The 21,339-nt window shown below is 37.8% G+C and overlaps 1 protein-coding gene across 3 annotated transcripts; it reads right to left on the minus strand.

The window, feature by feature from the left end:
- Window positions 1–1,054: 1,054 nt before the first annotated feature.
- LOC121997355 (kinesin-like protein KIN-4C) lies at window positions 1,055–15,147 on the minus strand. Of its 3 annotated transcripts, none has more exons than XM_042551721.1 (26): window positions 14,753–15,147; window positions 14,339–14,485; window positions 14,091–14,243; window positions 13,601–13,851; window positions 12,788–12,969; window positions 12,597–12,721; window positions 12,361–12,397; window positions 12,180–12,271; window positions 11,986–12,099; window positions 11,808–11,921; window positions 11,459–11,545; window positions 11,239–11,371; window positions 10,042–10,139; window positions 9,300–9,398; window positions 9,114–9,227; window positions 8,914–9,030; window positions 8,745–8,825; window positions 8,484–8,555; window positions 8,312–8,402; window positions 8,211–8,242; window positions 7,956–8,041; window positions 5,773–6,048; window positions 5,444–5,582; window positions 2,569–2,664; window positions 1,704–2,279; window positions 1,055–1,546 (listed from the first exon to the last, which is right to left on the minus strand). In XM_042551721.1, exons 1-26 carry the CDS (start codon window positions 14,885–14,887, stop codon window positions 1,226–1,228), a joined length of 3,768 nt encoding a protein of 1,255 aa, XP_042407655.1. In that variant the 5' UTR covers window positions 14,888–15,147; the 3' UTR covers window positions 1,055–1,225. The 3 variants fall into 3 exon arrangements, with proteins under 3 accessions (XP_042407655.1, XP_042407654.1, XP_042407656.1); XM_042551720.1 differs by having other exon boundaries at window positions 11,209–11,371; XM_042551722.1 differs by lacking the exons at window positions 14,339–14,485; window positions 14,753–15,147 and having other exon boundaries at window positions 11,209–11,371; window positions 13,601–13,820; window positions 14,091–14,214.
- Between the last annotated feature and the right edge of the window lie 6,192 nt (window positions 15,148–21,339).

Here is a 21,339-nt window from a genome sequence, read left to right on the forward strand (position 1 = left end):
CTGCTTCTTAGTATTAAGAAGGAAATATCATCATCAAAAAGAAATAAGTTGGGCCTGATATAGAATCATATTAGGTCCAATATGGGTCTGATATGATTTTATATTAGGCCTAACATAAACTTGAAATGATTCCATATCAAGTTCAATGTGGAGGTTTTTAGCGATTGTTCTTTATTATATTTTAAAACCTTCAAAAAGTTAAAATAAACAATAGATAGCATATTTGAACTCCTTGCAATCTCAGAAATTCATCGAAACTGAAATGAGTGCAATCGGAACTCTCTAACTCGATCAGTAGATTTCAGTCAAAATCCATTGATGGACTTAAAAATCTCAGATTGCGCTCATTTCAATTTTTGTGGATTTCTAAGGTTACAATGAGCTCAAATATGCTATCAATTATTTATTTCGACTTCTTAAATGTGCTAACATGTAACAAGAAAAATTATTAAAAATCTTCACGTTAGATTTGATATAGAATCATCATTAAAAATCTTCACATTGGACCTGATATAGAATTATATCAAGCTCAATGTGGGCTTGATATGAAATGATATCAAGCTCACGTTGGACTTGATATGATTTCATATTAGACCCAATGTGAAGATTTTTTATAATTTTTTCTTGTTGCATTTTAACACCTTTAAAGCCGAAATAAATAATAGATAATATATTTGAACTCTTTACATCTTAAAAATCCATAAAAATTAAAATTGATATAATCTGAGATCTCTAAATCCATCAATGGATTTTGACCGAAATGTATTGATAGATCTAGAAAATTCTGATTACATTCATTTCAATTTCTATAAATTTCTAGGATTACAAAGATTTCAAATATAATATTCATTGTTTATTTTATCTTCTCCAAATGTATTAAAATGTTATAAAAAATCAACTAAATCTTATAAAATGTTATCCATATATTATGCAAACATGAAAAATTAAGAAAAGCATGCATGGGAGAAAAGAAAGAGAAGAGAGAAAGATAAATGATAGGTAAAAGAAAAATGATAGAAAAAATTAGATGATCAAGAGCATAAAATAGGAAACGTACTTGAAAAGGTAGTCATTTGGTAAATGACAAACTAATTACAAGATCCAAAATAATTGTTACAACTTGTAGGATGATCAGACCGTGGTGTCCCTCATTCTGCTGCACGCAGCCAGATCCATCAATTGGGTGGATAAAAATAGTTTCGAAAGTCTGCCCGATGATGACAACCTACATGTTCTCTTTCTCATCGGATGCTTTCCGCATCCGAACCGGAGATCTTCGAGGAATCATGCTTCTCATTTCTTTATTGCCAGCTGCTGCAGCGGATTCACTAGCTGTAGACGAGTTCCTATCTCCGAATGGAGGATTGTTATCGACTTGCGGAGGCTCCATTGCTCGAGGTAATCTTAGAGGAGGAACATCTTCTCTCAGCCTTTGGTTTTCACTGTTTTGTGGCAAGGATGTTGCAGGAGGCAGAGTTGGAACTAGCTGAATCGTTGACTTGCGCCATTTTTTGCGACGAGCTTGCGCGGTTGTATTTTGGTTTACCTGATTGAAAGGGGCACGAATGTCAAACTTGTGACTAAGATAGAACAGTTATAACTAAAAATGCATCAAGTGAAGATGTATTCAAAACTATCTCAGAGAAATCAGAAGCAAGTTTGAGAATTTGAAATCAATCAAGATTAAGGAAACCAAGGCGTACCACATTTTTTATATCAGATAGTGCCATTCTTGACTTCGGTTCATTCAGATCTGATGATTTCTTACTCAGTGCACTCTGCAGCAGCTTCGTTCCTTCTGATACCAATTTTCGATTCTCGTCATCTAAACTGTCAAGGCTTTCACCGATTTCTGCTGCATCCATATCAATCATTTCACCGCCTTCTCTATTAGAGCACTTCGAAGAAACACATCCGCAATAGATGCTACAAAGACTACCAAGAGCTCGACATTCACATCTCTTTGTTTTGCAGAATGACCCCCTCCAGCAAGAACAGCAAGGATGAAGCTCAGAATTTTCATCCTTGGTCAGTGACTCTCCATTTGAAACGTCTGATGATTTAGCTATAGGACCACCTTCATCCGAGCTAGAATTTCTGGTTCGATGGGTTTGAGACTGCTTCCTTATGTTTTTCTTTCCAGATTCTACCCAATCTGAGTCTGATTCATATGCATCATCCGATGCTTCAGCTTCTGATTCCAACATCTCAGAGTCGGATATATCCATATCATCCATATTATTCACACTCTGACTGGAAATCTGAGTCTTACGTGAATTCTGAACAGGATAATGAATAGTTAAATGAGCATGAAACTAAAAGAAAGAAAAGTCAGCAATCCAGGATTTACAAGATTTACTACTCGATGCATACATACAAATGTATGGGGCTGAGAAAGGTACACTACTGGATGGAATGACTTTCTATGACAATGGTGAAACAAATAGGGGAAAAGATCAAATTTAGCATGCGTACATGGTTCATTTCAAAATATAAGAATAGAGGATCGAAAAAAAGTCCATCATAATTACTTAATAAATTTTGAACTACTGTAAATAGTAAAATTACCTTACGCTTAGTTGGCAAAGGCACATCATCCTCAGAGACGCTGGCAATGGGTCCAGAGTTCTCATCAAATGTCTTGTTCTTCTGTGCCAATAATCTCTGGAACAATAATAATCAGATTGAAGGTAATAATCCGATTTATGTCCAGCATATGCAACACTAAATATTAAGACGACCATATGGAACATAATAATCTGATTTAGAAAATGAAGGACGCATAAAGCAATATATTTGAGGGTAAAGAACTAGTGTTAAAGTTAAGTCAGCTCAGTCATCATACGGAGGGCACGTTCTTTAATGAGACTTTGCTGAAGAAGCAACGCTAATAACAAACACAAGACAACAAATGCCGCTTGGAATTTTATAAGCCACATAACAATGACTACTGTAATTAGATGTGATCACTTGTCTCACCAAAGCTGTAAAGAAAAATTATTAAATTTCTTTTACATAGAGGGCAAGTGATATTTAAGTTTTTTAGATTAAATACTTACTTTTGTTGGAAAATTACTACCTAACACGTTACCACAAACAGTTTCCCTTTCGGGAAAAAAAGGTAAGAAGGATGCAACGCAAGCCTCTGACACTATAATACCAAAGGCTTAATTAGTTAAGAAAGGTCCTGTTATATGCATTTGTAAATCTTAGCACACTTGTACATTAGTATGTTTATATTGCAGCATTCTTATAGAACCGTGAATCCAAATCCCAAACCTAGATCAAAAAGTCAAAGATTGCCTTAAACCAACAAAGCCAGCGTTAAAATTATCTAAACTTAAAAGCCTATGTCATGAATATTAATCCTATTCCACATAAAGCTAGGACGAAAATCTTCATATAGATATGATATATAGCCTATTTTAATTTTGTAATAAATCTAATCCACAAAGACTGCTATCAAAGTTTATAGATTTTTAGGCTTCAATTGCCAAGGAATATAAATCTTAACAAATAAAAACCAAGGATTGAAATTCCATTGTTCCTAGTGTGCCTATCATCTAGCATTGACACATTTTTAGCTAGTGTGTAGCATCTTGCGGGAATAAAGTATAATATAGATAGACCTGAAGATATACTAAAAAGTATTTTCCTCTATAAATAATATTAGAATCCCATTTGTTTTCTATATTTAGAGAAGTGCTCATTTTCAAGAATGTGAATCTTATGTTGGAAATAAGATGATAAACTATAATAAACTTTGGGGGACCAATTCTAAATGTGTTATCCATGTAGGGGATATGCTTTTTGATATCAAGTTGATAAAACCAAAGTGATAATAGATGTACTTTAGTTTTTAAGATTTTTAATGAATTATTAGTTGAACCTAAATATAACATCATGCGATGACTCAACAGAAGTGCCAAGGAATTTATTTAGTTTAAAGTGCAATAACCAATAAGTTTGTCTTATAATTGAGTCTCCATGTATTGATTTATTAAAATGAAAGATCAGGCTTAATGCTGCATAAAACCACAAATGTGCATGATATCAATGCAAGTAACCATTTAATTGAGGATATAAATACAATTATACTAACAGATTGAACAAATTGCAGACAAACATATCAATATTAACAATCTACAAGGGAAAATTGAATTTGGAATACAATCTCATAAGTCATAACCCATGTACTGGAAGTATTAATTGAGCATCCAGTTGAAAGTATAAATGCAAGAAGTATAACTCTACTTATCTAAGAACTTAGATATAACATCATGTGATGACTCAACAAAAGCGCCAAGAAATTTATTTAGTTTAAAGTGCAATAGTCAATAAGTTTGTCATAAAATTGAATCTCCATATCTTGATTTATTAAAATGAAAGATCAGGCTAAATGTTGCGTAAAACCACAATTGTACATGATATTAATTGGGCATCCAGTTCAAAGTTCAAGTGCAAGAAGTATTACTCTACTTATCTAAGAAATTAGAAATTTGTTTCCATTGTTTAATAAGAACCTAGCTGATAAAAGATCTATGATTGCGTCCAGCTGTTATTTTACAAGACTTTTCTACACATTAAATTGATCTACAAGTGATCACCTCCAATGTTAGTCAAAGATATTTTCCATTTCAAATCTCAGTCAAGTTTGATCGACAAAGATTCTGGGAAAAAAAAAGCAGAAGTATTATTTATATTTTATTTCTATATTAATTAGATTATTCATCTAATTAATATAGAAATAAAATAATGAATTTTTTAGTATATGATCATGATAATTTTAATTAATTATTCAACAAATTTAATTGGTTGATACACGTTGATTTTCTATTTCGATGAATCGACGAAACAATAGCAAGTCCAATAGCAGCTTCTGTAGCTGCAACGGTTATAATAAATATTGAGAAAATGTTCCCTTTTAATTGTCGACTATCAAATATATCTGAAAATGTTACGAGATTAATATTAACCAAATTTAGTATAAGCTCAAGACTCATAAGTGCTCTAACCATGTTTCGACTTGTGATCAATCCATAAAGACCAATAGCAAATAAATAGACACTCAAAAAAAGTACATGCTCGCAATCTCGATTCATTTCAATATCAATAATTCAAGGGATTCAATTAACTAGAAGTTATAATTACAAAACAAAAGAAAGTAAACAAATTCAACTAAATTGTTGAAGGTACCAGACACTAGGAGGATGGCAATATGATCTTAAATGAGAAAGAAAAATTCTTATTATGTGTTTTGATCCAAAGCTCTGATTTGAGGCTATTCTAATCTTAGATCAATAACAGATAACAACATTTCCATATTATTTTGAGCAGTAATAAAGACACTAATTTTCATGGGTATTAAACATGAAAATAAATAAAAACAAATAGGAAAAGAATATATCTTCTAAATAATTGAATGCAAATACAAAATTTTAACCTGCATGTGATTCTGGGCTACCGTCAGTTGCTCGTCTATCTGTCTCTTCGAGATATTGAGTTTGACCACCTTGTCCTTAAGTTCAGCTATTTCAGAATCCTTCTCTCTACAACTCACCTTCTTATCATGCAACTGGCACCTACAAATTAGTATCAATTGAAGAATAAAAATGCATTTCCGTAATGGATTCTAAGAGACCCATCTTGCCAATTTTGTCACAGAAAGTCTCTTAACAAATTGGTACAGTTAAAATTCAATTATTTCTCCTGAAAGTGACAATATTTGAAATCATGTACATAATATACATTATGGATAATGTGTCTGCATACCGTGATGTTGATGTCAAATTAAACAAATAGTTCATTAGATTTTTTGCATCGGCAAGTGATCTGACTTGATTCCATCGTCCTCTACCGCTAAAAGCACGTTCACGCTCCTCCGCTTCCGATAATTGTGAGGCCATGGCAACCAAAGTAGTAGATGAAGTTTTCAACATATTATCAAGAGCTAAAATCCTTGAATTTCTGGCACCTGGTGACATTGTCTGAGGAGTGTCACCAGTTTCTTCCTTAAGCTTTGCTCGCTCATTAGCCATTGCTGCCCTTCTGAATATAGCAAAAAAAATGAGTCAAGGCAGGCGATATGTCCCAAGTACCATCTTCCAAGCTTAGGCAGGTGATATTTTTCAAATTTTAGCAAAAATATTGAATATGTTGTACAACTATACATATTCTGTAAATATGTTGAATTGAAATCACGCTTTAGACATGTTTGTTGTTTGTCATTCACTTTGACCTTTTATCTTTATTAATTGTAACAGGGAAAGAAACCACAGTGAGATATTTCATCAAAGCTTTTACAAGTATGAATAGGCCATCTACTGAGTTAAACCAAGGACGAGAACAAAAAAAAACAATTTAACATCAACTCAAAAATACTTGGGGAAAGGTCAAGCCGCACAAAAATCCATCAAGCTAGTTAGAAATTTCAAAAATAAAAAATGACAATAGACTTTTTTCTCAATGTCCTTTATTGAACTTTACCTTTTCTGTAGTTTAGCATGAAATGTGATTAATATTATTGATGACACCACAAATGCAACAAACCAATTAAATTGGTCCAATCCGCCAAACTAAATGAAGAAATCGGTCCTTAAACAGTTCTATTGCTTGATTCTAAAGAGATTGACATGGGCAGTAAGCATCCAACAATGTCATTTACCTGTAGAGTTTCTACTGTACACATATTTATTGATTCGCTATCTGAAATGTATGGCCTTTCCAAAGCTTTTTTATAGAAAAGAAACAAAGGTATAGTTAACAGAACACAGCCACTGAGTGAATCAAGAAAAAGCCTAAACAAATTTACATTTAGGGACTACAACAAATTGAAAACAAATTTAAATGAGCAGCATCACCCCTCCCAAAATAATATCCAAATTACTTCTCTTGACACCAAAGGAATTCTAAGAGATTGATGTGGTCAGGAAAATTTCTCCTCGTTTGAAGTTTATGGCAATGAAAGATGAATGCAAATGGTAGGACGCAACACAGAAACACCTGTCTCATGATTGTGAAGTATAGAGCTCAAATGTAAGAATGTAAGGTTCCCTCAACTTCTTCCAACAAATTCATGGGAGACATCTGCTGCTTTTTTAATTTTCTAATTGCAACAGATTATAAAGCTTTATCAAACAACACAAACATTGCCCCAAGTACAAATGGTGATTCAAGTGTCATCACATGAATGGTGTTGTTTGACACAGATAACTGCAGGAGATGACCAGCTAATACACACAACATTGAAAGGATTATGTATCTAGAAAAGATGGTTTTATATACAAATAGACTAATGCTAAAAAGTCCTCAACACTGAAGAGGAGCCTAATGGTTTTTTTCAGATTATGTGGAAATGGATAAATTAATGTATTGTCATCTAGACTAAAATCTAACAGATTACATGGGTATTGGTTTTCTTAGTTAATACAATACATTCCTGAGTTTTTGCATTGTCATGATGTTTCGTATTTGAACAACAAATGGCTTCATTGATCAATATGCAAATATCTGATACAAAAACGATTAATTAGGTATGACAAACACCATATATATTTATTAAAAAAAATTAAAATGCCAAAGGATTCTTTTGGATAGTGAAGGACATTTATAATACTACAAAAACAGTCCATGTGTGCATTTCTCATGAAAAAGAAAACTATTCCCAAATAGCTAATTGGTGGCATAACAGAAAAACAATGCACAAAATTCATAGAAAATGTCATTCACAAATATCACATTTTATAGGACTATCCTACACATTGAACTACTCACTCAGTTCTCTGTGTTTGCAATTTCACACTAAAATGAGGGAAACATGCTTTGTTACTAGAACAACCAACAATATAGTGTCACTATAATTCTGGCTTGAAAATTCATATCAACAATGGTAGCCTATCTCTAGTTCAGGAATAAAGAGAACTTTTAGTAAGAAAAGCAAGGAAGATCAATCTTACACTTGAAGCTGCCTCTCATACTCTGATCTTACTTCATGCACTTGTAGCATGAACTCAAGTTCATCCTCTATCGTTTTTGCCAAAGCCTTTAACAAGGATTCATGAATCAAAAGGTGGATATAACAAAGTGTTCAAGAGAGTGCATAGTGCAGTAACCTAGATCAATGAACATACATATGATGTGTGTGTGAATTGTGATTGTGTGTGCATGAACACACATGTGAGAAAGGAGAAATACAATTTACATTTTAATACCTGTATTCCAGGGCCGTTTGCATTTCCAATAGCTGGATACAATCAACAGAAGATCTAAGTAAGAGTGGGAATGCAATCAACTCTTGCAAGCTTGGACTTACCAGATACATCACGAGAGGACTTTTTCGCTTCCAATAGTTCCTTCAATCTTTTGGTGGCCAGAGCAGCTTCTTCGGTCTTCCTTTGCAAGACCTTCAAACAGGCAAGATATAATTGTGCATTTGTGTTGCAATACGAAATTTCATAAAATAAAACCTTTATAAATATATTTACCATTTTTTGCCGTTGATTCAAAGCCAACAGCTTGTGCATTTCATATTCATTCCTTCGACCTTCCTTCTTAAGCTAATGGAAGTAGATATTGGATTTCAATAGAAGACATTTATTGCACTAAATGACATCAGAAAGCTAATTGTACTTTAATAATTCAACATAATATCACTGCATGAAATCTTAAAAAATGTGACAATTAACAACTTCCAGGAATTAAGTCGTGCAAAATAAGTCAAATAATCACATGCTTAATAAACACACCTGGAGAACCTCTTTTTCACGTGAAGCCTTCCAGGACCTAAATTGCTCGGATTCTTGCTTAATTTTATGGTGCAACTGGACCTACTTAGGCATAGCTAATTAGGCATAATAATTAATAACCAATGGATCCTAAAAATTTTTAAACTACTTATGATTATCAAACACAAACCTTCTGAGATTTTATCCTTTGAATTTCTTCTTGTAGTTTTTTAGCTGCTTCATCGCTCTTCTGCTTCTGTCGCAATAATTGAGCTTGTGCCTCTTGCTTTTTCTTCAAATCAGATACCTTCAAAACACAATTACATTACGTACAAATTAGTTACTAAATGATGAGTGCTAACTAGAATACACTTTCTATTCTTGATAAACCTGAGCCTCCAGCATATTCAGCTTCTGGAGATAATCTGCCTTAAGCTTTTGGGCACCATCATCAGAAGTGGATGACAGATTTGAAAGGCTGAAGCGAAGTTCTTCAATCTCCTTCTGCAGTAGAAAAAGGAAAAAAAAAATGATACAATGCAACAAATTCTTCAGGTAATAAACATGGAATGTTACTGTGAGTGTTTTCTTCTCTTGCTCAAGCTCCAATAGTTTCTTTTCATAGTGTTGCTTGAGAAACGATGTATCAGGCCCTGTGTATTGCTTCATTTCCGCCTTTAGCAGCAACAAAAGAAAAAAGTTATAGGTAAAATGATTTCCATTATCAACAAGCTTGCAAATCAAAAGCGCAATTTTTATCTAATAATTGGATGTGCAATTATAAGTTGCTACTAGATCTACATGCTCTGCAAATGGCATTCAGAATTTGGAGCTAAAATGACGACTCTTTTCCTAATGTTGGGTTTATATTTATATTGGCTGAAGGAATTGAAATCAATGGAAAAGTACAAATTTTAATGCTTGTCACATATTCCAATCTTTATCGTTAACCATCCTTTTTTGACAGATTACTTAAGAACTCAAATTTCAATGCCTCATTTTCTTTCATTTCATTTGCCCATCCCCAAAAGATAAACACAGCATAAAAAGTGCAATTTAAGGTTATATATAAAATTTTCACTTAGAAAATAATACGAAAGATAGAAGTTATAGTTCTAATATTGACATTGAGAACAGTCGATCATAATCTGAATTTATATCCAGGGGCAATGCAATTGGTTATCCTGCATCCTCTTTCTTTTCTTCCTTAAGAAATTTTATAATACTTATGGTCACACGCTCACAGCACATTGAAAATTTTATCCAAGCTTACCATGAAAATTTAAACAATTGCTAAAATCAACATCATGTCAGTTACCTCCTTTAGCTCAAGTCGTTTGTCCAACTCCTGAAGCTCCTTATCAAGTTGATGCTGGAGAATAGAGTGTTCCCTCTCCTGTTCTTCTTCCACTTCACCTGTAAAATTTTGCAGTAAATTTTAAAATGTATACTTCAGTTATGGCAGAAATATACAAGATAAAACATATTTTGATACTAACCAAAACATTCTTCACTTATATTCAATTTCCAAACAAAACAGGCCATCGGATGTGTTCAATGGCATAACCAGTTACAAAAGAAATACACACATGAGGAGAACCAGTTCCCAACAAATCACAAGGATATAAAAAACTTTAGTTGAATGAAAATTTTATGGTAATGATATCACATATGCCAAGAGATTAACAATTGTTTCAAAGTTAATACACAACTTTTCTTAATGGGCGCATGAGATTACAACAATAGTTTAATGGATCCATATTAAAAAAAACAAAAAATGAAAACACAAACCCTAGGAAAGAATTAGTCATGCTCAAAAGTCCTATGTGTCCAACATTTTATAAAGACTAGAAAGAATGGTCTGACAACCTGTAGAGTGGCAATTGATAACAAGACAGATTAGAGGGGAAATTTCTTTTGGAAATAATTAATTAAATAATGCTAAACTTTTCTTCTTTTTTCAAATATATCCAATACTCTCGCTCGCTTCAAATTAATACTTATCCAACTGCTAACCTTACATTTTTAATCTAATTTGTAGAACAATCCTAAAATTTGTAATAAGTAGAGACCATTTCTCCAACCCTTTGTCTACCCAAAGACAAACTTGCTGTTAATAGATGTTCAATTATTTTACCTAGAAAACCAACTTGAATTATTATCCAAGAAGGAACTAGTGACTATGAAAATCATAAGTGCCATGTCAATGATGAGATAAACTTGAAACAGTTTAAACAGATGAAGTATTAAACTATTAATTTAAACATTTGGAAAAAATTTGGAAACAGAATTATTAAATTTATTTAGCCGAAGATTCAGAATAATCTCAAACTTCGTATCTATCTGTCTTTGTACAAGACTAGAACACATGCATCATCATGTAGTTATTTTCTATGCAACAAATGAACATGAAAAAACTAAATTTTTTGGATTTCATAATAAAACGCTATTAATAACCTAGGCTGGTGGACTTTCATCTACTTACTGGAATCATCAAAAGTTCTTGCATCACAACCTGAGCTCGGATCATCCAGAGTAGGAAAATCCATCATAAGATTTCTGCAAGGACGGGACAAGCTTTGAACCCTCATCAACTCTGCTTCCAACTCTTGAATTTTTGAAGCATAACCTTTTATAAGATCTATTTCCTACTCAATATTTAACAAATATCATTATAAAAGAACATTAACAAGTGCCCTAGGAGATAATCGCAACATTGAACTTGCAATCCCAACCTTATCCTTTTCAGTTTCATCAATCTCATCCCAAGATTTTCCATTGCGAGCAGATTCAATCTTCAAAATTAATTTATCCTTTTCTACCTGACCAAATAACAGGTAGTTCTCATTAAACAAAGGAAAGAAAATGATGTTCCACAAGATTATATTAAACATACACCATAGTAGTGGTCATATCCTAAAGCAAGAGTTTGATTAGATGTTCAAAATTTATAACATGCATATAAATATGAGGGTCCAAGAAAACAACTTTAATTCTACAGCACATAAACTCAAATTTGTGGCATTTGCAATTAGATCGTCACAATTTCTCAGGTTTTTCCATAGAGATTAAATATATACTTACCTGGGCATCAAGAGCCCATTGTTTTAAGTGATCACAGGTAATTTTTTGATCCTTCAGCTCCTGGCGAAGCTCTCCATTGCTTGCCTCAAGCAATGATATTTTGTGACGAAGAATCTAACGGTACAATCATCAGCACTGGCATATTTCTAAAAAATGTAATAGCATGCAAGAAAAATACCTGAAGTTCCTCCAAAGATGCACCTCCGCTACGACAAAATACCAATTCAGCTTGTAATTGCTCCAATTGGCTACGCATCCTTTGCATTTCATCAGCGACTGGATCACGGTTTATCTGCAATTAAAAGGTATAGTAAGATCCACTCATGAGGCATTATAAATTATCAAATATTCTATCCTTAAGGAATGAAGTACCATTGCTTTGTTCTGGATATTCCTTGCACGATTGGCATATTTAAGAGTATTAATAGTCTCTTCTGCATTGGAGTCAGCAGGGCTAATACAAGCTAGCCACGATCAAACATACATCAGTTTGTAAAAGAAAGAAGACAGAAGAATGCAATTTCAAAAAGGAAAATCAAATTGCAATTCATACCTATCATCACTGTTTTGCTATTGCCGCCAAGAGAATCCTAAAATAGAGTTACATTGTGTTAAGGTGCACATATCTTGTGTGTATAAAAGTTATGTATCCATGTCAATTTAAAAGGTGGAATGTCCATGATGCTAAGCATAAGTGAAATCTACTTATTGATATGATTTATAGCATGAACACTGATATCATTGACCTACTATTAATAAATAGAAAGATGGAGAGGGAAAGCTTCATGCCTGCAAAAGACGAGTTAACTTGCTATCACGATAAGGAACATGTCCACCTTCTTTTCGCCTTTTTTCATCTCCAAGTGCACTGATTACATTGCCAAGAGCCAGCAAGCCCCTATTTATATGTATGCCTAAACATTATGATGCAACATTAGTCATCAAAGATTATGTTTTTACATTTGAATAGCATACTTTACCTTCTTTAAGTCTAAGTCCATCAGCCCCAGTTCGTTTTGCACGTTCTGATCCAGCAAGATCCACTAAATGAAACTTTCCAAGTAATATGTCATCGCCAACTACTTCATTGTGAGCCATTCTGTTACATTCATTGCTAGTTTTCTTTTGTTCCATGTATATTGTGAAGATGGCATGTGAACGACTACATGAAAGAATATATAATGGAAATCAAATTAACACCCACAAGATAAATGTGTGACTAATTTGAGTAGTAGAAGATATCAATTTGAGTAGTAGAATCTTTAATTGTCTAAAGCAACCAATTATTAAGATACAAAAAAAAAAAGAACAATCCGGTGCACAAAGCTCCCGCCATGCGGAGTCCCAGGGAAGGATCCATTGTACGCAGCTTTACCATTAACACCCACATATTATTAAGATACAATATGTCAATAGTTAATTTTAAATAGTAAAATAAAGTAGGGTCTATTAGCCAATCATAAAGCACTATGCATAAGCTAATATCACATTGTTGTGCTCGAAAGGATTATTATACAAATCTTTGAAACTGTAGTTGATTTATCAAGTAACAACAATTACTAGTTGCTCGGCATCATGCATATTCATCATCTAAGATTCATTATGAACCACAATGTATTCACAGAAAAAGAAAAAATAACTGTCATTTTGACCAAGTAGTGAAGCTATAGCAACAGAAACCTATATGCATGTACAGATCTACAAGCAACTGCATTAGAACTTCCTAGGAATGTTAAGGAACCAATACATGACATTGGTAATACTTGGATACCGGTTATATGATGAACTCAAACCTCGATTGACTATTCATGTTTGTACTTCCAGTTGCACGAGCAATAGATCCACGAGTCAGATACGATGCCATTTCTTCCTTTGATCTCACTTCTGCTTCAGTAACACCCGCAAGAGAAATCCCACCAATAGCTGTCTCCCTAATTTGGATAGGAACTCTGGACGTTGTTTGCTTGGCTATAGCTGCACCCTCAATTCTTGTAGCACCATGAGGTTGAGGGTCTAGCAAATCAAAGACTTCTTCCTTAAAAATCTGCCAAAACACAATTTATGCAAAAAAGAATCACATACATAAATATAATATAATATTATATATATATATATATATATATATATATATATATAAAGCTTAATTAAAAAACAGTTTCACATGAAAGAATTTAATGTGAAAGAAATCATAATATCACAATGAATAAGTTAAAGTGATAATTCTGCTAGCCAAAAAACAGTAATTAGGCTGTTAAAGTTACCATAACAACTGAATCTGCATACCTCAATAAAGGAGACTCGAATTAAGAATTCCGTTGTGGCTTTCATAGCATCAACTTTCCTGAAAATGGTCTCCATTACTTCTGGTATAATACCACCACAATTACCCTCTCCAGTATAATTAGTCCCCATTGTGTAAGTCTTGCCAGACCCCGTCTATAGATAAGACAAACAGTATTACATGTCCCAAAAAAGAAAATAATATCAAAAAATAATGTTATGTTATAATAAATATAATAAACATTAAGTACCTGCCCGTATGCAAGGATAGTGGCATTGTATCCATGGAAGAATCCTTCAATTAAAGGAAGAACACATTCTTCAAAAATGGAAGAATAGGGAGATCCTGAACTCCCATAAACATGATCAAAGGTAAATGCATGAGAACTAATTTGAACCTGCAAATTTGGAATCAACAATTAGCAAAGTTGGCATAAACTTAAGCTTCTAAGTCACATCTGAAAGAAACTAGAGCCTGCTCGGATGATTGAATCAAAGTTCACGTAGGTGCTAGAACCACTTATAGAACTAAAGGTAAATCAGCTAAAGAAACGTCAAATTCTATTGAGGTACGGAAAACCATCATGAATCCTCTAAATGGTTAGCGAGTTCGAATATCAAAGCATAAGAAGTATAATTTTTCTCTCGAATCAGAATATAATGACCTGTGGCTCCCCAGGTACAGCAGTGACGCAATCCGTACAACCCATGAGGAGCTCTGTGGTGATGAGCGGCCGGATATTGACGGCCACCTTCACACACTCCTTCTGAGACGCCTTGGCCTCCTCCGGACACTCCATCTTCGGCTCTCACCCCGGAAAAATGGAGAGACGACTTCTCAAGACGAAGCAAAGCAGAGCCGAAAAAGGGCCGTCGGAGTTGGAGATTAAAAAACCGATCGAGAGGGACAGATTTGGGACTGATAAGAAACGGATGAGGAGATCCGAGGATCGCCGCCGCAAATGGATGAATCGAAGAGGAAGGATGAAATGGAAAGGATCTAGGAGGTAGGGTTTCGCAGACGGCCTCGAGTTTTTTTCTCGGCTTCTAGTTTTGAGGAGCGACGAACGAACGTGGAAATGGAAGGGAGCCCGCTCGATGAATTCGAAAAATAGGGCGTCACGTGACTCCGGTTCCGGATCTGAACCGTTGGCACGTGACATAGTTGTGCTGTCTGTATTTAATGCGCCGGGTAAAGTGAAATGACAAGTTTAGCCTTGCTGATTGATAGCGTATACTTTATGGTCTTTGTTTAAGGACAGTGGAATCGCCGACACAATTTAAATTCAAATGCACTGAAATGACCATAAAACCCTTTACGTCCCAAATCAATTGGGCTCCAGTTTCCTTCACAATAAAATTTTGAAAATTAAAAAAAAAAACTAAATTAATTAAAATATAATCAAATTAGCTCATATTACATTTTTTATTAAAAATTATAGATCTCTTATTGTTTTTTTTTGTAGTCTTTTGATTTTGCGATTGAGTTGATGATGTGCTCAATCGTATCAAAGTTACATAATTTAAGACTTATAAATTTTACAATCTTTCCTACCAAGTGTTGTTTGATCAAAAATATGCAACAAAGTGATCTTTTTTATCAACTATAGATGATGTGTGTGTGGACCCTAGCAAAAGTGTTACTTGAAGTATAAAATATATTTAAAAAATTAAATTTTAAATAATTATTCCATGCTAATAAAAGTTACTTGTGAATATAAAAATTAATTATTTTAAAAAACTGATAGAGGATACAATAACTATTTTCATGAACCAAATGGAATATTCCATGCTTCTCCATTAATTTGATATGATAGAAGGCAAACAAGATAAACATTGTCCCAGTAAACAGTTTGAAAAAAAAGTAAGTACTAACAGTACCAACGTTAATCCAAAGTTAACCAGCCAACCAGGCATGATCGAAATTCTATACTCCCTTGCTTTGGAAGATGCGAGGTAATAGGAACAAAATAACATTGTCAATACGTCACGGTCTGAATAATATTCTCTCCTCAAAGACTAGGGATCTTCTGGTCTGCTAAAAACATGGATCCTTGATTGGAGGAATTTAATAATCCCTATTTATTATGGAGATTATTGAATTCTTTCGATCACGGTTCTTGATCCAAAGGTGGATCAGGACAGGTAGGACTAGAGAATCCTCCCTCAAATTCCAACCATTTTCTCATGCTCCAATAAACGCTAATCTCTGTGAAAGTAATCATCTTTCCCTACAATAAATCTTAATCTCACGACTCAAAGATGGGTACGCTTAGACTATGTTGGTTGGATATAATGTAATATATCTTGTAATGTAATTAAATTTGTAATGTAATGTAATATTGATTATATTACTATGTTTGGTAATGTAATGTATGTAATCTTTGATTACAAGAGTGATTACATTTTTTTATTTGGTGTCCATTATTTTTTATAAGACATGTAATTCGTATTATTATAAAATGACACAAATATCCTGCGACCTCTATCGACAGCCACTGCACCTTTACCGCCGCCGCTGACGGCCGATAGCGGCGGGTGGTGGCCGCGGTGAACTAAGGGTATATTCGGCATTTAAATTTTGGTTAAACAGTGACCTCCTAATGTAATCGGATTACATAGTATTTACTTTGTAATCCAAATTATAAAATTTCACTACCTTTTGTAATCCAGATTACATTACATTACAAGTTTAAAATTAAACCAAACAAAAGAATCGGCATTGTAATGTAATTCTGATTACATTACAAAGTAGATTACACCCTACCAAACATAGTTTTAGTATCTAAATAGATAATTAACTAATAGATATTGAGATCGATATTTAATGGTTATAAAATATCTTATTAAGTGTCTAATCGTTCCTCATATAAAGAACGGCTACATTATGACAAATACTCCTGATGCGGTGATAAAGAGGGTCCACCAAGCGTGGATTAAGGACGGAGACAGCAGCCGATGTGGAGGTCAAAGTCAAGGCAGTCAACGCCAAAGAACCAACGAGCTCACCAAAAGTGGGTCAAGCGGAAGTCAATGTCAATTGTCGATCGGCCTTGAAGGGTCCGATCAACCAAGAGGCTCAGCGCAGAGTAGATCGCTTGTCCAACCAGGGTAAAAAATATCATATGCTCATTATTGACCAAAGGAACACTAAGGCGACCGGAACGCCTATTTAGTCAGGAATGCTAAGGCGACCGGAACGCCTGTCTGATCGGGCAAGAAATAACCTACTGAACCAAGGTACTACAGAGAGGAGCAGCTGAGATCGACCGGGCGGGGAATCCCGGCCGAGCAGCTACCTCGCTCGGCCAAACAGTGGAACCCTTCCCATATCTCGTAATATCCCTTTAGGAGATAATGCCGTTGATAATAGATCATGGTCAATATGCAAATCGTACGACGGAAGCTTTTACTGTCATGTTAGATATTTACATACTGATCCGGTATTAAGAAGAGGGGGCCCCGCTTTAAGGAGGGTCCTTGGTCAGGATCAATCCAAAGGTAAGCCGATCGGGTAACGGCCTGGTTAACCCGACCGGCTGGTCCGAGCGGAACCAAAGATAACCCGGCCAGGGGCTCGGGTTTTCGACGCAAGGAATTAAGTGGCCGAGCGGATGGACCGCTCGGCCGGGACATAGGGAAAGAAGGCAGAGGCCGAGCGATTAGACCGCCTGGCCGTTCCACAGGGAAACAGGGGAAAAGGTGTTCAAGCACTAGAGGTCTTCTAAGCCAGGCCGACACAGGCGTCCGGTCGGGAGAAAGGCTTCAGCCGGGCGGGTGAGCGCTCGGCTCAGGAGGAAGAAGCCCACATGCTCCATGGCTAGGTATTATTTACATTCACGAGGAGAAAGGTGTAACCGTCCCATCGAGGGATGGCCTAAACTGTAGGAGTATGGCCTCAGATATGCTCCCCTGACAGGACCATACCGCGATATGCTCCCCTGACAGGACCATACCGCGATATGCTCCCCTGACAGGACCATACCGCAACATGGCACAGGGCATGCGGGCCTCCCGATGTAGTTGCCTGGTGTTCCTTGGGTGCTCTATATAAGACCTCTCATTTCTTCATCGGAGGTACGCCAGTCTTCATCCTGCAGCCACCTTCTTCATCTGTCCCCTTGCCTGACTTAAGCGTCGGAGGGTCGTCGCCGGGAATCTCCCTCGGCCCGACTTCTATGCAGGTTCGCCGGAGATTCGTGCGACCAGGAGGAGACCTGTGTCATCGACTAGGAGAGCGTCACGTGCCCAGCGTCCTTTGGTTCGGCAATTCGGACAGGATCAATTTGGCGCCGTCTGTGGGAACGCTCCTGCATCCGATCGGAAACAATGGACGAGGCTGGACGACCGCACACGAGAATGCTCTCCACGAAGGAGCCCGACGCTCTAATCAAGGCAAGAGCAGCTAAGCTCATGAAGCAACAGAAAGAGAATGCGCAAGCCGAGCGACTGAGCAACAAGCGGCATCAGCCTCCGAGGGCCGAGCGGAAGCATCGACTGCCACAGTCCCATTTCCCTCAAAAGCAGATACTTCGTCTCCCGAATTCAACTTATAGCAAACCCCTCTTCTGGAACCTCAAGAGCGGGAGTTTGATGTCAAGCGATGAATTGACCACATAGGAGGAAGATGGGTGGACGGGCCGTCGAGCGGATGAAGATGGATTGGGACTTGGATCAACCATGAAGCGCACATTATCTCCAGCCTTTCCAGGGCAGGGTGAAAGGTGCGCCAATATAATGTATGCTGTGTATTTTCTGTTTGGCTGTATATTCGAAATATAGGAAGCAAAATGTTAAAAAACGCAATTGGCATTATCAGCCGAGCGGCCTATCTTCATGGTGTATAAGATCCGAGCCACCGACTCAATAAAGAAGGCCCCGAGCCGTTCGGCCGGAGGTATAATATCCGAGCCAAGCGCTCGACGAAGCAGACCCCGAGCCGTTCGGCCGGGAGTACGTTATCCGAGCTGGGTGAAAGGTGCGCTAAATGTAAAGTTATATACATTTCGGTCGCCTATGTACTTGTGATGCAGGAAACAAAAAGATGAAAACACATTGAGCATTCTCCACCGAACGACTTACTGCGTGAAGACCCCTTGCCGTTCGGCCGGGGCATATAAATATCCGAGCCAAGCGCTCGAATAACGAAGGCCCTTGGGCCGATCGGCTGGGAGGTTTATAACCGAGCTGGGAGCTCGAGAGCGAAGGCCCCCGAGCCGATCGGCCGGGAGGAGTATACATTTAGATTCGTAAGCGAATGACCCATGCTGTTCGGCCGGACATAAATATTGTTCGAGCGCGGGATAAGATATGAAGGCCAAGGTCGCTCGGCCTGGTAAGGAGTTAGCCTTGAAAGGCCGACGAGCTCCGTCGTTAAAGATCGAGAGCCGTGCCGACGAGCTCTGTCGTTAAAGATCGAGAGTCGCGCCGACCGGCTATAAATATCCGTGCCGACGAGCTCCGTCGTTAAAGATCGAGAGCCGCGCCGACCGGCTATAAATATCCGTGCCGACAAGCTCCGTCGTTAAAGATCGAGAACCGCGCCGACCGGCTATAAATATCCGTGCCGACGAGCTCCGTCGTTAAAGATCGAGAGCCGCGCCGACCGGCTATAAATATCCGCTCCGACGAGCTCCGTCGTTAAAGATCGAGAGTCGAACCCGCGACTGTGAACTTACTGGACGGAACTAAGGACGCCAAATAACGAGCGTTCGCAAGTACTAAATTGATTAAGTCCGATCGGCCATCGGTTTGTCAATACTTCGCATTCACTGACTGCAAACAGTATAGCCAAGCGCTAAACGATTTCGAGGAAAACGAGTCAATTGATTAACCTGATCGGTCGTCTAGTGGGAAAAACGTGGAGCTTAACTGACTCTACGAATAAGCACCAAACAGACAGAAGAGGGCAATGAAGGGCAAACAAAAATAGAAGCAAAGGAACACAATTATGCCGAACGGCACGTACAAAAATTTTACATCCGCCGAGCGGATGAAATACAGAAAGTACTTGGAAGAACTTGCCTCACTCCGGGTCCTCAAAATTAAAAAAGGCGTCCGGGATATCGTCAATCATAGCCGCCAGATCTGAAGGGGGAATGCTCAGGTCAGTAGGAAGGTGCCCCCCCTTCTTCAAGTACGCCATGGTGACCTTGACCGCCTCGGCGAAAGTTGAGGAGATGTTGCCACCGAATTTTGCGCCGAACCGCTCCGAGCAGAGGTATTCTTGGCGCGCTGCTGCTAGGCGACTCGGCTCTCCCTCCTTATATTTTTTGAGTACCGCCCGGGAAGCGGTTAAGGAATCTTGGACTGCCTTCAAGTCCACCTCAGCCTTTGTGCGTTCTGCCGAACGGCCCTCCCGCTCGACGTTCAGCTGGGCCTCCAGATCCTTGGATCGCTGATCTAGCGCACGGACATCTATTTTCATCTTGTCCAGATCAGCGATCGCTTGCTTCTTCCGGGCAGTAGCGCGTTTGGCGTCCGCTTCGCGCTTCTTGACTTGGCTCTCGAGCCGAGCCACCTCCGCAGACAGATCGGAGACCTTCTTCTGCTCAGCCTCGAAAGCCTGCTTTTCCTTTTCGGCCGAAGGACCTCCGGTGGCTTGGAGTTTCGCCAGTAGATCCTCTAGCTCAGCCAACTGGTGGCTGATAGCGATCTGCTCGGCCCAGTGCTGCATAAGAAATAACGGAGTTAAGATACAAAGTGGTATTGTTAAGGGAGAATAAGGAATTTACCCCGGTCGCCTGTTGCATATTACTGTCCCCGAGCTGCTTCGGAGTCATGAGAGCTGCCCGAACCTGGGCATCCTCGAAGATCTTGGCTAGCGGACCCGTCAGAGTTATCTCGTGGACAGGGCTCGAAGGTTGGTCAGCAGCCAACAAGTATTCCTCCGAGGGAAGTCGGAGGGTAATCTTGAGGGCCGGACGGTCGGCCAACTCTTCCTCGGTTGTGGTAGCCAGGCCCGAGGACTCGCCTATAGGGGAAATCTCACCTAAGCGTCGTAGGCGACGGTGAGTCCTCCGAGGAGAGTCAGTGGGCTCTACTTCAAAAGCCGTTGATGTTCCGACCTGCGCCGGGGTTCTGTCCGGGGAGAGGACCTCCACGGACGCGGTAGCCTTGCCCTTCTGAGTGGCCCGTGGGGTAAAGTCCCTTGGGCGTTTCCGCTGAGTATCTAGGGTGGCGGCATCGGCCTGATGGACACTCAGCTCGGCCGGAGCCGAAGAGACAGGGTCTACTTCTACCTCCGCTGAGG

Source organism: Zingiber officinale, chromosome 6A (assembly GCF_018446385.1).
Source record: "Zingiber officinale cultivar Zhangliang chromosome 6A, Zo_v1.1, whole genome shotgun sequence".
In the NCBI taxonomy this organism is placed as follows: domain Eukaryota; kingdom Viridiplantae; phylum Streptophyta; class Magnoliopsida; order Zingiberales; family Zingiberaceae; genus Zingiber; species Zingiber officinale.